This window comes from Abrus precatorius, unplaced genomic scaffold (assembly GCF_003935025.1).
Source record: "Abrus precatorius isolate BTA unplaced genomic scaffold, Abrus_2018 Scaffold6, whole genome shotgun sequence".
In the NCBI taxonomy this organism is placed as follows: domain Eukaryota; kingdom Viridiplantae; phylum Streptophyta; class Magnoliopsida; order Fabales; family Fabaceae; genus Abrus; species Abrus precatorius.
In genome coordinates, this window is record NW_020874406.1 from 24717450 (window position 1) to 24734434 (window position 16985).

At 33.8% G+C, this 16985-nt stretch overlaps 2 protein-coding genes across 4 annotated transcripts; one reads left to right on the forward strand and one right to left on the reverse strand.

Moving 5' to 3' along the window:
* The first annotated feature begins 511 nt into the window (after nucleotides 1-511).
* Nucleotides 512-4150, forward strand: LOC113869334. 3 transcript variants are annotated; one of them, XM_027505612.1, is made up of 3 exons: nucleotides 562-618; nucleotides 3258-3381; nucleotides 3595-4150. In XM_027505612.1, the coding sequence occupies exons 2-3, from the start codon at nucleotides 3354-3356 to the stop codon at nucleotides 4119-4121; spliced, it is 555 nt and encodes a 184-aa protein (XP_027361413.1). In that variant the 5' UTR covers nucleotides 562-618; nucleotides 3258-3353; the 3' UTR covers nucleotides 4122-4150. The 3 variants fall into 3 exon arrangements, 2 of the variants coding, with proteins under 2 accessions (XP_027361414.1, XP_027361413.1); XM_027505613.1 differs by lacking the exon at nucleotides 3258-3381 and having other exon boundaries at nucleotides 512-618; XR_003505474.1 differs by lacking the exons at nucleotides 3258-3381; nucleotides 3595-4150 and adding an exon at nucleotides 1008-1449 and having other exon boundaries at nucleotides 524-618.
* A 6854-nt stretch (nucleotides 4151-11004) lies between these two features.
* LOC113869102 (transcription factor MYC2-like) lies at nucleotides 11005-14843 on the reverse strand. The gene has a single exon (XM_027505247.1). The coding sequence runs from the start codon at nucleotides 14622-14624 to the stop codon at nucleotides 12690-12692; it is 1935 nt and encodes a 644-aa protein (XP_027361048.1). The 5' UTR covers nucleotides 14625-14843; the 3' UTR covers nucleotides 11005-12689.
* Nucleotides 14844-16985: the final 2142 nt, after the last annotated feature.

Below are 16985 nucleotides of genomic sequence, written 5' to 3' on the forward strand. Positions count from 1 at the left end.
AAAAGGTATTTTTTTAATTTAAAATAATTAATTGAGATAAAAATATAAATGAACAATTTATGAATTGTGTCTCTAAAAAACTTATGAATCGTATTCATAGTATAATACAAAACTACATATTTTCTCCCTATTTTATGTTTTCGAGGTGCTAGAGGCATTTGTAAGTTAGGAAGTCAAGGTAAGAACATTATTTTTCACCTTGAATTAGAGCCAATTTATGACCTTAAATAGTGACTTTCAGGAAGTATATATATAATTTATCAACTTCAAAATATAAATCGATATATCAACAAATATTATCGATTAAAAAAATTGGGGTGAGAGAGGCTCGAACTCTCGACCTCAGGATTACTCAGAAGCTATGAGACCTACGCGCTAGCCAACTGCGCCACCACCCCATGCTTGCTCTGTAGACGATATAAGATTTAAGTATAAATCTGATATGTGATTTCATTTGCTAGATAACTGTGTCCTGTACAAGTACTAGTCCAACTCTGTGTGTGTTTGACGAACCAGACAAACACTGTGACACACAAACACCGTCTCTCATCATTCGTTACAGTTTCAAACACCTCAAGTTTCCGTTTCTTTCTGTGCGGATCTGCAGCACCCACCAAGGTAACTGCATTTCTCCACCTTTCAACCACTCATCAAACTTATCTACAACCGTTTTACCTCGGAACCTCAAAGCTTCTCTTTTGCACACCCATGATTTTGCTTTTTTAATCTGATTTGAGGATAGAAACCCCTTCTTACTTGAACCCCTTTTGGTAGCTAATTTTCCACGCTTCAATTGTTATTTGTTTTGTAGCATAACCATATCACTGTGACCGTGCCCGCGTTGTCATTAATTATAGTTCCCATTTTTCTTGTCTGGTTTCTTCCCAGTGCCACATTATGTACTGTTGCTAGGATCACTTCATAGCTCACACCCTTTGCCACAGATTGTTCCTTTTTCTATGATCTGAGTTTTTGTCATAATTTAATTATTGCTTGTTGAAATGTAGGGATAGGGAATGCATTCTGTTAAAATTTTTAAGAACTGACCCACACAGGAGCTGCATTTCAATTGGCACTGAGTCTTAGGGACGGTCTTGTCCAAATCCCAATGGGGAGTTTCTGAAATGTACTTTAGTTAACCCACTTTCTCCCTTCAGACACCAAGTTGTTGAGCTTCTTTGTAATCGAAAGGGGAAAATGCATCTTAGAATTTATCCAAGTTGTGTCTGTAGTTGTCCTTATTTACGTATCCAAGTGTGTCTGTCGTTCGGTCTTTCTCTCTTTTGTTTGGAAGAGAGTATAAAAAGGAATCTACTTGCTGATCGAAGATAAACATTCGGATGAATTTTCAGTTACAGTGCCTGCATTTATTACTTACTAGTTTGCACTTTATGTTCCAATAGACTAAGAAACACGGACATGGTTACAAGGTTGTATTAGACACGTCTTTGACCGACACATGTCAGCGACATACTTCGACACTAGTCCTATTAATTACAGTAATTATAGTGAATAATGAAGATAAGATAATATATTATCTTCTTTAATATTTTTAGTACATTATGATCTTTTTTCTGTTGAAGATTTGAGTTTTTATGTTTGAGATATTTTGTTTTGTCATGGAAATAATTTATTTCTTGACATAATGCATCCTAACCATGTGGTGTTCTTTTTTTAAAAAGAAAAATGTGTCATGTCCGTGTCTCATGCCTTATCCATGCTTTCTAGCTAATAGAGCTTTGATGGACAAGATGAGTGGTTGATTAGTTGTCAAGATCCCGCATCAACCTGACTATATTACCAAAATTTCCTTTATTAATAACTTCGGCAATCCTCCCTCCTTGAACTAGCTTTTGGGGGCTGAATTAGCCCTAGTCTGTTCTCATCTAATGCAAGCTCTTGGAAGTATTTCAACTTTCTCATGATTACACCTAACGTTCTTAATCAATAATCCCACGTAATGAGTTGTATTAAGTAGGATAATAGGAGCATTGAAGTTGAGGAACATCAGGCCACATTTAGCTCATACACTGTCCAATACAATAGAGGGATTTATCATTTTTTACAGACCTTGTACCCATTCTGTCCTGCATCTAGCCGTGATCCTCTTCACACCTTATGCAGTAAATTTGCCAATTGTAGGTTCCATCTTGCCATGCTTTCATAAGACTAATCATCTGAGGAGGTTAAGCTTATCTGAATAGTGACTGTCTCCAGTCTCAATGGCAGCTAGTTTACGAATTTTTCATTTTAGTGTTTCATTTGCTTGGCACTTCAAAAGGAAGCTCATGGCAAAGAAACCATTTATATGGTTAACTAGCATGTTAGGGTTTGATTTGTGGCAGCTTCATTTTGCTGGAGATTCCATTTACATCTGTTCTTAAGTTTCTGTTCTTTAAGTCATGCATGCCTTTGTTTTATAATGCTCATTTTAGTGTTTCATTTGCTTGGCACTTCAAAAGGAAGCTCATTTTGCACGAGATTTATTAAGTTTGATTTGTGGCAGCTTCATTTTGCAGGAGATTCCATTTACATCTGTTGTTAAGTTTCTGTTCTTTAAGTCATGCGTGCCTTTTGTTTTATAATGCTCGTTTTTGGTAAATGAAACAGCATTCAATACAAGAAACTTTATGTTGCTCCATATGAACTCAAAATACATGTTTGGGATGAGCCAATATGATTCCATGACAAGAAACCACATTCCTAAGTGCATGATTAGACGATAGTCAAATACAAAGGCATACTTAAGGTGATACAGGCTTTAAATCCTTGAGGCGAGGAGTGGTAGAAAGGGCATGCCATACTAAAGAAAGACAATTACAATAGATAAAGAAACAGTTAAATTTTGCATTGATTTTATATAAAAATTAACAACCAAGGATAAAATTCATATTGGAAAATGATACCATTTTACAAAATCGTAAAGCTTCTTGCTGCTAAGAATCTCAAAGACTATCAAATAGCAAGTTAGATGGCTGGCTTTCTGTGGCTTGTTACTTTTATCAATAAGATGCTAGAGGCACGTCTTGCTTGAACTGGATAGGTGCTGGCCTCTTTAGGCACTGCTTGCCTTTGACTATCCTTCTACAAGATTTTAGGGAAAATAATACAAAAAGAAGAGGGATAAAAAACTAAGAGAAGAGAATCACCATTTGCACCATGAGCAGGATAGTTTTTTACATTTTGCTGGATTACTATAGAATTATGTTTTCTAGTTTTATGATTGTTTATTTAATTTTGACTTTCTTTTATTCCAGGTTTCCAAAAACCATATTTGTTATCTCCAATTTTTTTTTTCCTTCCACAACATGTGCATTCATTTTAAATTTTGACTTGTCCATTTTTCTTTGGGGATGTGGATGGAGCATAGTCCAAAAAGTGGTCTCTTAATTTTATCTCCGTGCACCGTTTGCTGAATCTTTGTTTATTGGTTATTATATAATATGATTGTGATTCTGGAAAGGGTACTAAAGCCTAAAGGGATGTAATACAGACTAAAAGGATAACTTGCTCTAATGAAAATATGAGATACTTGCATGAGAATTACTTGGAATGGTTTTTTCAATTTCATCCTAAGCTAACTTGATTATGCAGATGCTAGCTCTATTTTGAAAATGGAAAACAAGCAAAGTGCCAGTGTAACGCTTGAGAATTCTGTCATGAAGTCTGTTGATCAAAGAGTACGCAAAGGGCGTAATGACATATTGACACGACGTCTGAAGAATCGAGAGAGACAACGTAGATACCGGGCACGTAAGCGACTAGAAGCTGAAACCAAGAAGTCTTTTGCTGTAGAAGAAACAGCAGCTGTGAAAGTAGAACTACAACCTGATGGGAATCACAACAGTTTCATGTCCCGCATATATTGTAAACGCGATTGGAAAAAGGATGCAAGAAGGGCTCATGTTTTAAAGCAACAAGAAAAGAATGTATCTATTGGTCTCTCTTCGACCCTAACTAGTATACCTGAGGTGACATGCTTAGCCGTTGTAAACAAATCAGAAACCATGCTACAGAGGAAAATTCAGTTTGGATCTTCCAGTGTTGTTAATAATGAAACTCCTAGAGTTGTGTTGGGTCGTAGAGATTGGAAAGCAGAAGCTAGAAGAAAGAAAAACTAGTTTTTTCCCTTTCTTCTTCTAAATGATATCTACCCTAGTGGACTTTTTCTGTTGTATAATAGACTTTATATAATATAAAGTATGTTGGATAACTGCTGTTTCATTACTTGGCAGGCTTTGAAATTATAAGCACCGATGAAAATCTAATTTTCTCTTACTCGTTCATACTAACTTTTCTTTGCAGATGTAGAATGGGCATTAAAGAACTTACCTAGATCATTGCTTGATCTTTGGCTTAGAACTGAATCAGAAGATCTTCTCCAGTGAATTGTATGACATGCTATGTGTTCATGGAGTTTTCAAATGTTCCCTTGTGCAATGCATGTTTCACAGACAAGCTACCTATCTTCTTCGTTCTTGTTGAGTGTCTTGTGTTCTTTCTCATGTAAAAGGCAAGAATGCTTGTAAAATATCTTCTAAATCCTTAGGCTTGCGGCATAATTTTTTTTTTTAAGTTACTATTTTTATATGTTTAAACTCAACTTTGAAGTTTTAGAGTTAACAAAATAATGTTTAAAATTTGGGTATCGATTTACGAGATCGAGCTAGAAACCTAATGAACAGTTGTGTTTTTAATGTGTCGTGGTGCCTATCAATCTTTTTATTTACATACATATAAAAAATACATTTAAAAAAATCTTTTTGTTGACCCATTTAATTGTTTAACAAAACATTATCCCTCACCTTAAAGCACCAAAAAATTCAGACATAGTATTCCAATGTACACAGCAGAGAGATTGATAATCAGTTTGAATGAAATTAATAAATTGAATCATGAATTACAATGAAATTGGAGAAAAGAAAAACAAAAATTACAAGGGACATGAATTATACATGGTATGGTGCAAAAAAAGCGCTCATGATTTTCACAAGGCGCATGAAACACCATATTTCATAACACCCATCCACTCTATCCCTGGTCCCCAATCTTTACATCCCCCAGAAAGAAAGTATACACAATGCAGAAAGAGGCCAAATATGAAACAATGAATGAAGGTATAGAACAATAATGTCATGGATTTGGTCTTGCTTTTTAAGCCACATTCTCAAAACTCCAATTTCTTCTCATTCCACTGCTCCTCACCAATTTTGGTTCTGAGCTGCCAGGAAAGGGAGCATTTCCTGTACTATGAGCGCGGCGATGATCGGCTTTAATCTTGCCCACAGCACCACTTTTTGGTAGCTCACATTGTTGGGGTGGTGGTGATATAGTCCCTGACCAGGTTCTATCAACCCTTTTGCTCACTTCCATATATTCCTTTTCTGGGAATAACTCCGTGAATGAGTCTGTCCTTTGAAGCATTTGGCTGCAGGTAAGGCAATTGAGACTCATTATGGTGTTTCTTGTGTCCCGTCCCAAGTAACCAAACCCACCTCTTCCTTGTGTTTGTTGATTGGTGGTGGATGATGTGGGCAGGGATTGAGTTTATATAAAATTAGGCCTAAGGGATTAATCAAGTTATGGGTTGTATAAGGGAGGATTTCATCATGAAAACTGAAGAGAACAAGTTGTTGCTATATTTTAGCATGCATTTCTAATCCGTGAACATAGCTTAGCCATGCATTTCTAATTGGGGTATATGGTTGGTTGCATTTACTATTGACCAATGACCCTTTGATTCCACTTGGATTTGTTTTTACTATCTTCTACAATCTAGATTCTATGACAAGTCATTTTGTCAATGATGATTTATTAGCAGAGCCACATCATTCACCCTTGTCATGCAACTCGTTATCTTTTTATGATCTTTCACTTGATACTGGAAGTTGCGTTGACAAAGTTTAGGCTTTTGAGGGATTATTTCGGTTTTCTTATCATACAATTTCCGGGGTGTACGCCAAATTTAAGATCTTTTGCAGTTATAAATTTTAGAATTAGCTTGTTGGCAGCTTGGTACCAACTCAAGTCCTAACCATGGTAGAGAATGGGCTTGCGTTTTCACTTATACTACCCCAAAATCGGATTTGTATTTGTGCTGGCAAAACTCCCTCTATTTTAGCTGCTTTTAAAATTAACACAGGTTTGTGGCTTAATGTAAAGTACTACAGATCAATATAGCAATTCTAATTGTTTGTCTAATCTGGAGTAACAGCTTTTTAATATAAGGGTAATGAAAATAAATCTATATATTTATAAATTTATACTTTACTAAAGCAAAATATTATTATTATAAAACTTTTTTTGTTGACGAAATAAAATTGATTATTTATTCTTTGCTCACATAATTCAGATTACAAACAAACTTGCTAAAATTGGATTGCTCATTCGTCCACTCCCTTGTCATATTAATAACCTATACCTATTTACTTTATATTTTTTATAAAATTTAAATACTTTTACTCACTCCAATATACTCAATACCAAAATTAATATAACGAAAATTGACTGTTAGAATACTACCAGAGAAATTATTATGGACGGTATTTTTTTTCTCCTTTCCTTTCCCTTTCTTGAGGGCTTTTTTGTGGGTTTCTTTCATGTTATCCTAGGCTCCTATTAGTCAGTTTTTCGTTTTTCTTTTATTTTTTTCAGAAAAAAGAGAAAAAAGGTTATTATAATTGATATATTTAGCTACGCAATTTATTCAACCTGTAGTGTAGAAAGGCTTGACCCTCATTGTCAATGGCCTAGTGTATTTTCACTCAGCGAGCTTGAAATTTTTTTGGCAATATCTAGCTTCATTTGAGTTTTTTAATCTTTCTCTTTTGTCAAAGTGAGATTTTTAATCTAATAAAACAGATTATTGTCCAAACCCATCAAATTTTTGTAAGAAAATATGCATATTAAATGTACATGGTTGTTAGACACTACATAACCATTTGGGCCAGTTCAAGTAAAAAAAAAAAAAAGATTTTGGTTCCACCTTGTATGACATATAAAGACGATGAAGCGTTTTATGATTATTTAGTACAACTATTATTTTTTCCTCCTTCGAGGTTTTTCCACAACCTTGATGACGAGAGAATAATGTTTTTTAAGGTAATGAGATCGTTTCTTCCTACAAGTGTTTCGTATATTTTTTCTTTTTTTTCTTTTTTTTGTCAAAGAATCGTGTAGGCTTGAACCTGTGAAATTGTAAAATATTTCGTGATCTGCTCTGACCTTAAGTTTATTTATTACTACATTTAAATTTATGCAAGTACACACACAGGCAATAGTGTATCTTAATTGGACTTGATTTAAATAATATAAGACTAATTCCTTTCAGATAATGTCTCATTTTCGAATCTTATTTGTAATAGAAATCCTTTGCTAAAAATCCTAAGTTAACTGTATTGTAGATATTTAAAACAATATATATATATATATTTCAAATAAAAATATTATTATTTGGTACGATTTACAAGTTAAAATTGTAATTATTGTATATATTTCATAATTATGTTAAAGCATTTTAATTAAAACAGCAAACACTAAAGAATAAATACATAAATAACTGAGCAAAACTTTATGTACTCACAAAGTAAAATGTTTAATTTGAACCCACAAAATTGATTTTGTTTTAATTATGTATAAGTATATTTTTATTTCTTATTTTTTTAAATAAGTATTAGTTTTTTTGCTCTGTATATATAAATTTTGAATTTTCTTTAAAATTTTTTTAATAATATATATTTTACAAAAAATATTTAATTTAAATTTTAAAATAAAAAATGAAAAAAAAATAACTCTATGACAAAAGTGCTCAAAATCATTCTTAAGATCTATACAGTTCTCTTAACCCCACCAGCCTAGATTTTTCTGTAAGCAAATATCCTGCTTTCTGCTTAATCAACGAATTTCGACAACAACTTGAAACTTCAGAGAATTTTTTGAATTCTCAGAATCTTGGGATTCATCATGTGTCGTTGTTAATGCATGAATCTTAATAAAAACCACCAAGCAAATTAAGGGTATTCTCTCTTGAATTAATAAGATTCGAGAGAGTACGAAGGTTGAAATTTTTACACTTGAAAGGGGAAAAAAGAATTTCCTCGTATACCTTAGAGTTGAAAATGTAACAATGCTTCTTGTATGACATTTTTTTAATATTAAAAATATATTTGTAATTTGCTAAAATTTGAACTCTCCCATTAAAAAATATTTTTTTATAAAATGCATTTTAATAATTTATCATTGCACTTGCAAATACAATTCAATAGTTGGTATTTTACTCTATTTTTAACAATACAGTATCGTGTTTTCATTTTTCTTTTTCTTTTTTCTAAATGCTATTAACCTAGCGATCGATTGTCACAATCATTGACACTGTGTATTTTATTTCAGCAATATATAATGACAAGTACCCTCGACAATATGACTTCAATTACGCATGGCTTATCACCTAATTCTGCTATTTTTCTTTACAAAATTGTTTCGTTTTGACAAGAGAATCACGATGAATGTATAAATGTTCAATGTTTATAATTATGCGTCGGTATTCGTATTAAAAGAAGAACAAAAAAAGAGTTCCTTGTATTCATTATGCACATTTCAAACGTGCATTTATTGCTCACTTTAGACAGCCATACCCGTATGAATTCATGTAAGATTTATATTTTTGAATGTTTTTCAATAGCAGATTAAAAAGAAAAAGAAAAAAAAAGTTTATATATAGAGTGAACTTGGAAAGTTATAAATATAATATTTATACATAGCTAAAATATCATTATCTAACTTTTTTTGGGTAGTTGATTTTATTTTTTATTGTGTATAACCATTATGTAATTGAAAAACATGTGCCAAATACTTAATTTTGTTATTAAAGGAATAGAAATCAATTGTATGAAGAAGACAAGAAGATATTAATCCCTATCATTGGGTACATTGGATGTTAGTGGTCTAATAATAAAGCCAACTTGACGTGGATTTTGTGTAGTTGTGCTACATATGGTGGCTTATATTCTGTGGTCCACTTCTTCAATTTTGAATCAATCATTCAATAAAAGTAACTTCGATGTGATGTAAAATTACATAGGTTATATAATTTGTTATATGTTTGAATTTGTTTAAAAAGCTATTTTGATAATTAATTATATGAAACAAATTTATTATATTTGGATTATATAGAATAATTATTCTTCTAGGTTCAAATTGTTTTAAAAAGTTATAATATCAAGTCTAATAATTAATTTTATAATTAAATAACTAATTATCAATAAGAAAACTAATAATTCTTAATTATAAACTCTAAATTTTCCTTATCTTAAATAAGCTGTTTTTTTATATAAATAAATAGTTAATTTTAAAAACTAGCTACTAATAATTTTTTATTACATTTAAAGAAATATTTAACTTTTAAAAATTATAAGTCTTAGATACTTGATATAGTTATTATAAAATTATATCAATATTAAATTTTGTATAAATAACAAAGATATTGATAACTTACGATAATATTTTTATTCAAAGATAAATTAAATTATACTAGTATACACTCACTTTACACTATTTAATAAATTTTTATTTAATAATTTATTCATAAAATCAACTATTTAGATTAAAAATTCCAATCACATAAATCTTTCATAAAAAATAGTTAATTTAAAATTATTTAATATTTTATTCATATATATATATATATATATATCAAAATTAATGTAATGTATACTTTAAAAATATATAAAAATAAGAAAAATTTTATTACATTATTACATTTATTCAATTTTAATGAAACTTGATAATATATAATTATAATTTAACAGTGATAAAAAATTTATTTAATATTAAATTATTGACCATGTAAAACTAAGTATGACTTATTTCTCTTTTTTTATTTATATTCAATCATGATTTTTTTTAATACTTTTTAGAGGCAAAAGCTAGCAATAGAACGATAATGATAACAAACTAATACAAATATCAGCTATATTAAAATAAATATATAATAATTTTAAAAAAGTACTGTATTCACGTATTTTGTTGTATGTACCCGATTACTCATATTTGTACGCGTGAAACATACAAAGGTCCAATTCGATTATATAATAAACATCTAGAAAGCTGTTCAACTAACTTTATCAAAACGCCTTCATTATTAAGCTTGGATGAACATAAAGCATAAACAAACCCCACGTAAGATTAAATATGATACATCTCAATCGCATCAGATTAAGTGAACAAAAAGGAGATAAAACATGACGCTCCCCAATTTTCTCCAGAGCACGCAATCTTTTTTCATCTGTATGGGATTTCCCGTTGCTTGGAAATGGCATGTACTCATCTATGATCCTGAAAGATTAATTAATTTACTAAACAAATTGTGGGAAAATTTTATATTTTTCTACATATTTTACTTAACAACGATGGGGATCGCTTATCTTTTCAGTCATCTACCGATAGCTACGGCTATCTACTTGCCATTAATTATTTGCCCCTTCATCACATCTCTGTTCACTCTATATATGTATACCATTATTATGCGGGGACATGACCCTTTGAATTTTAGACATCTGAAACATTTATATAATCTTTTACAAACCAAGCATTATTTTCCCTTGGCGGCCTAGCACAAATCATCATAAAAGTCATCACTGAATTTTATAGATGAAACAAAGTAATGCGGGGGAAATGATATAGATAGGTAGATTTTACTCGCTTCACTTCAAAAGTAAAGAATTTAACTTTAGGTTGTTAGAAGTAAAGGGCTTAAAACTTCTAAGTTTGGTAAAAGTCAAGATGGAACCAAAAGTGTATATAAGATTTTTTAGAAAAATAACAATAAGGGGGCATAAACATAAAACAAACATATGCTGAGTTGCTATTCCACCAATTCTTACCAAGTGCACAATTCTTATCATGGACGTTAGGATATAGCGGTTCCTTTGTTATGTTTCTTCCGTCTCTAGATGGACTTGTATCATGCATCCTGCGTCAGTTTTGTCAAAGCCAGATGGGTACTTTTTGCTTGAACGCCTTCTATAATTGTCGCCATGCATTATGCTTTCACTGGAAAGCATAGAACAGCCTGTGCCTTTGCTACGACCTTAAAGGAGAAAGTGGATTTTACAGCTCACCCTCAACAGAGAAAGGGGAACCCATCACTTTTGGTAACAAATCCGAAGGATTATTGCTGAAGGCAGTTAAAGACGCCCACACGGGGAAAACTGTGAAGAGCATTAACATAGTAAAAGCCTTCATTAATCGTGGCAATGCATCTTCGGTTTGTTGAGATAAGTTAGTAATGAAATTATTTATTTATTTAAGTGGAAAATTCCATCATTACAACACACATGGCTGGATTGAACTCTTGTCTTTCAGTGAGCAATAATATATTTAGAAGATGTTAACATAACTTGAACATAATTTTTTTAGTCCAAATCAGCTCTATTCCGTGATTCCTAAAATGCCAAAAAGTCAAGCGTGTTGCTAGTAAAGTACGCAAAGCCATACATCGATAAAATAGGCTCCATGTATAACAATTTAACATAGCATAAATAGTTGGTAAACGCATCAAAACCAGATTCCAATTCCACGTTGTTTTTAATGTAGTTAAAGAGAAAGAACCACACCCTTTTCGGTCTCTTTCTAATGGTGGGGTGATGGCCATTCCTGTGCATGTTGGCGCTTCAGATTCCACAAACACATACATGCCATAGCCTCGTACAGAGACAACTTTGGACTACAGTTGTATTCAACACCCTCTTTTTTTCCCTTAATCCTACCATGCATGTCGGAAGACATTTTCATTGTCAAAGTTGGTAGGGTCAGAACATTACTTAGTTACCAGAATACCTGAACAGGAAAGTGGCTTACCAGATGGGAAAAAATTACCCAGAGGACGAGCAAGTAAAAAACTTGAAAACATAGCAAAGATGTAGACACGCTCAAAAAGAATTACCGTCAACCTAAAGATGGAGAAGGATGAAGGATTTTCTGTTGGTATGCATTTTTCACATGGCTAAAAAGAAACAACTCGAAGCAGATAGAAAATTGTTGTTGACAGACAACCACCAAGGGTTCAACTCAATCACAAAAAAATCAAACTTTTCCCATGACAGATCAGACAACCAAAACACATAATGAACTTTATCAACAAGAATTCAAAAACGTTTTCTTCTACGATTTTGTAACAAATTAACAAGAAAATCCAATAAGAAGACTCATTTTGCATGTCGTCATGCTCGAACCAAAAATAACCCAAAAAAAGAGAAAAAGAAAAGAAAAGAAAAGCAGAACCAACCATGGCTTGATTGGCATAAACGGAATGCAATTAATAACTGATTATAAGCTGAAGAAGAACATCGAGAAATTTTATGATGATCACATTTATGAAAGCTATATAATATATACACAATCTAGACACATAAAAATACCCCTATTCTTGATTATGCCTATCTCCTCCGCCCACGAAAACTGTCCCTAGCTAGTTGATCTAGTCCCTGGAGCTTCCCAACTGAAACTACCTCAAAATTCATGAAGACTAAGCTACCAAAAAAGAAAGAGGTTATTATACAGAAACAGCTACCGGGAAGGCTTAAAATATCCCAGAGCTCCACAACTGCATGAAACTTAAGAGCTAACGAGACAGACACATACAAATACATATTAATTACTCCCATTCCCACCCAATGCACCAAACTCAAGACCTATCGAACATCCCCAACTTTGGACGACAGTGCCGACCGAAGCTGTTCCTGCGTGTAAAACCTACTCCCCATCTTCACTGTCGCTTGTTGGATCATCAAATCATTCACCACCGACACACTCGCGTGGTGCACGTCCAAATCCAACTCCATCAACGCTGCCATCAACCTCGCTGCAGGGTGGTTCTTCTTGCTGCATTGGATCCTTATCATCGCGTCCCACCCAATAATCTTCACGTCGATATCCAAGTCAATTAAGGCGGTATTCGATGACTTATTAGGAGTAGGATTAGGAGAAGAAGAGTTCTCAGTGGTTTTCTCAAGTTCTTGCTTCACTGCGTCAAGTTGCTTCTGCAACCCATCTTTATCCGATTCCAGGCTTTGAAGCTTCGATTTCAGCTCCGTAATGTAAGATATTGCGTCCCCAAGAAGGGAAGCTTTGTCCATCTTTGACACGTTCGGAACCACCGCGCGAAGCGCGTAGAACCTCTGGTTCAGCTTCTCTCTCCTCTGCCTCTCTGCTTCCACGTGGTTCAACGGTTCCTCTCTTCCGTTCGCCGGCTTCCTCCCCCTCTTCCTGGGACGCTTTTCCGGTTCCACCACTGTGCTGATATCAGGATCCTTCACCACAGAAGCTTCGAGATCCGAATGATCGGAATCACCGCCTCCGCCGCCGGTGGACTTCAAATTCGTGGCCGGAAGAATCACGCCGGAGGTGAAGGAGAGCATCCCGTCGTCGTTGCTGCCCCTCGAATTTGGCGACCTCTTCTTCCCGTTGTTGGTGTTGGTGTTATTCTCTTCAGCAGCCGCAACGAACTGCGACTGGCCGGAGAAGAAATGAGAATTTCCGTTCACGCCGCCGAAAGAATTCCTTTTGCTCTCACCGAAGCTCAGAATCTCGCCGGATTCTGGTTTCAGAGAATGCTGGTTACTGTTCCCATTCTTGCCGTCGAAACCGTACTCGGAGAAGTTCAATTCCCTGGAGAAGATGCTCTGGTTCTGCGAGGGTTGGTGAATCGTGTGAACAGAACTTGGGGTTTCGGTTAAAGTACTTGAACCTGGGGTTTCAAACTGCATCGTCTTTGAAATTCCTTGATTGGTAGGAATTGAAACGGAAACTGAAACGGAAGGGGTAGCAGCAACGGTGTTAACGGAATCCCTAACTTCGGGATCGCTGAGCCAGAGCGAGGAAGGGTCGTTCTCGCCTTGATCGGCGGTGCTAGCAGTTAACGGCCACGACGAACCCACATCAAGATTACTGTTGAAATTGAAGAGAACCTTCACCTTGTTCATCAGATCCGAATTCTGATAAATCAGCTCCGTGGAACCTAGTTCAACGACGCCATTGGCTGAAGGTATGCATACCAGAGTCTGCAGCCCGAACACCTGTCCCTGCCGCGCCCTCTCGCACGGCGAGGCGGAGAGACGGTCGGCGCCGGTGACCCAAACGGGGGCGGAATTGAAGAAGGCCTGACCGGGCAACCCGCCGCCATTGACGAAGGACTGGGTCATGGAAACGAGGAAAAACCACTCGGTGTCAGTGACCTCTTCGTCGACGTCGTCGGAGGAGGCGGCGGAGGAGCCAGAGATGAGGGAATTGAGTTCGCGGAGGACCTTTTTACGGTAGTCTTGGTCGGCGTAGGAGGTGGCCTTGGCCTTGGCTTTGGCTTTGGCTTTGTCGTCGTCGCCTTTGTAGTAACCGTCGCCCCAACCGAGGAGTGAGGAGCCGGCGTAGTCGTAGGAGGATTGCCAGAAGATGGCATAGGTCCAGCTCTCTCTGGCGCCCTCCATGAGGGCCTGGAGACGCTGCTGGAGAGTGTCCTGGTTGAAGACAGCGGTGGATTGTGGCGGCGCCGGCGCTGGCCATATGGAGGAGAGATCGGAGGAGGACATGAATGCCTCCATGACGGAGGAGTTATCGTCCGTCCACAGATTCATTCCCCCGCTGAGTTAAAGGTTGGTGTTTCGGAGTTTACAAGCGAAGTTGCAGTGGCGCTGGTAATGGGGGTTTGAACTCTGAGAAGAAAGAGAAAGAGAGAAAATTTGAAGGGGAAGATAGTTTTTTGTTCAGAACAAGGTGCATTTGGGTTTGGAATTTATTTGGAGTGCATTTAGGTTGAATTTTAATTTAATTTTAGGTTACGCAAGAGAGGGGAGAGTGAGAGAGTGAGTGCGAGGCTTCCACGAAACCAAAATGGCCACGCCGAGTTATTCACAATTACACGGCGTTGTATCGCAATGTGTTTGGCTCTTCAGTTTAGGAATCCAACTTCTGTGCTCGTCTTTGTTTTGTTTCTTCTGTTATTGCTTTTTTAGTAAATGTTTTGGTGAGTTGGATATGATCGTAGTTAAGGTATCTTTTAAGGCTAAAAAATATGTATGCATATAAGTAAAAGTTCAATTTAGTTGAATATAAATTCAATTTTATTAACTCAATAAACTTTCGTTAGCTTTGTTATTGTTAAGTGAATAAACTTTCGTTTGATAACAATTTGCCGGGGGGTTGTTATTATAAAAATAAAAAATACATATACAACGGATTTGACTTCCATAACAATTTTATGTCAGAATATTTTTTAAATTAAAAATATATTTTTAAATAGAAGTTGTGTTCATGAATATAATAAAAATATTTATTATAAAAATTATTAAAAATCTTTTATTTTAATAATTGATATATTATAAACGCACTGATGACACTTGGCTTTAAACAAGTGTTAGTTGGGCACTGGGAATCTGGGACCTTCGTTTAAATATCTTTTTCTTTCTTATAATTATATGGAAGACAGAAAAATTTGCACCTGCAATTGTCTTGCCCTGGTGCGGCGTGGGACAATTATCGAAGACTGCACCAAATTTAACACGGCCCTCAACAAATGAGGACCAGTGTCGCTTTATAACGCTAAAAAATCATTGCATTATTGTTACAAAAAGCAAAAGCAACGAGAAACAAAAATAACAATAAACCTCACCTTGTTATGATTAGTAAGGTTCTTGTATACTATATAAATATTTGTTAGTTTATTATTTCTTTTGTACGAAATTATATTCGCTAAAAAGTCTTTTAATTTTTTTTATCAATATTTTATAATAAGGTAAGGTAAAATATAATTTAAACAATTAAGAAGGTGATACATTATAGTCTAAATTTATAAAATTTTCATTAAATATTTGTAAGAGATAAAAATAAAAATAGCAAAAAGAATAAAAATAAAAGAAATTATAATTCTTTTATAAATAAAAATATTTTTTTATTATACTTTTTTATAATATATTTTATTTAATTTATCTAAAATATTGTATTTATGAAATAATAAAATTCTGGTCATAAAATTTTAATAATATATAAAAAAAATATTTCACCTTTTTTTCTCTGAATACTTATCTGTAAAATTACCTATTTATGAAACTCACTTATCAATATATAGATTTGTCCAATGTTATATCTTTAAGATGAGGTGTACATATGTAAGGCGTATAAATATGTAGTCTATATTTCTCAATTTCTTTATTTTTAATTCCCTAGATTCTCGGCGTCATAATTATTTGTGCTCTTAACAAATAATTTATTAATATCTAAATTTTGACATTAAAAGTAATACAACGATTAGATAGGGTGTACATAAAATCACAAATAAATAATTATAACAGTTATTATAATGCTTTTATTATTTTAACGATATAAACTTCAATTTAGAAGGAAAATAGAGATTAAGAGGTATTCCTCTAAAATAAAAAACGAGGTAAATTGAAAATTTATTTCCGACATAGTTTCAAAAGTTAGTAATACTTATATTTCAATCAGTAGCGGATAAAATTTCAGTTTCTCATTTTAGATCTTCTTTAAAGTTTAACTTTAAAGAACCTCAATCCTAACAGGTGACCTATAACGTGACACACGGACGCCTTATTTTATATCATGATATCCAATAATAATAAATTAATAATGTAAAATACTGTTTAATTTAATTAATTTTAAACATAATAAATTTTTACCACCTTAATATCCATAATATGGATAGTTTAGAATCTCAATTGTCTTATTTGTATTAATACAGTACAAAATAAAAACATCATTATATAATCTCGAAATATGCAACTGAAAAATATTAATTTTAATGCATTATCGGTATAATGTGTAAAGCCACTTTCGTATCATGGCAGGACTCTAAATTTTGAATTCCATTTTTAAAATCCTTTGCATTTATTTAATAACTAGAGATTAGAAATTGCAAAATAGTATCAGGAAACAATTTTGAACTATTAAATATGTATATATACATAAGCATTAATTAGTCA

Excerpts from the sequence above, each read along its gene's own strand:
- LOC113869334 (XM_027505612.1), top strand. The coding sequence starts at position 3,354 with ATGTGGATGGAGCATAGTCCAAAAAGTG. Across the intron at positions 3,382-3,594 it reads GGAGCATAGTCCAAAAAGTG|ATGCTAGCTCTATTTTGAAA; the intron begins GTCTCTTAATTT and ends TTGATTATGCAG.
- LOC113869102 (XM_027505247.1), bottom strand. The coding sequence starts at position 14,624 with ATGAATCTGTGGACGGACGATAACTCCTCCGTCATGGAGGCATTCATG.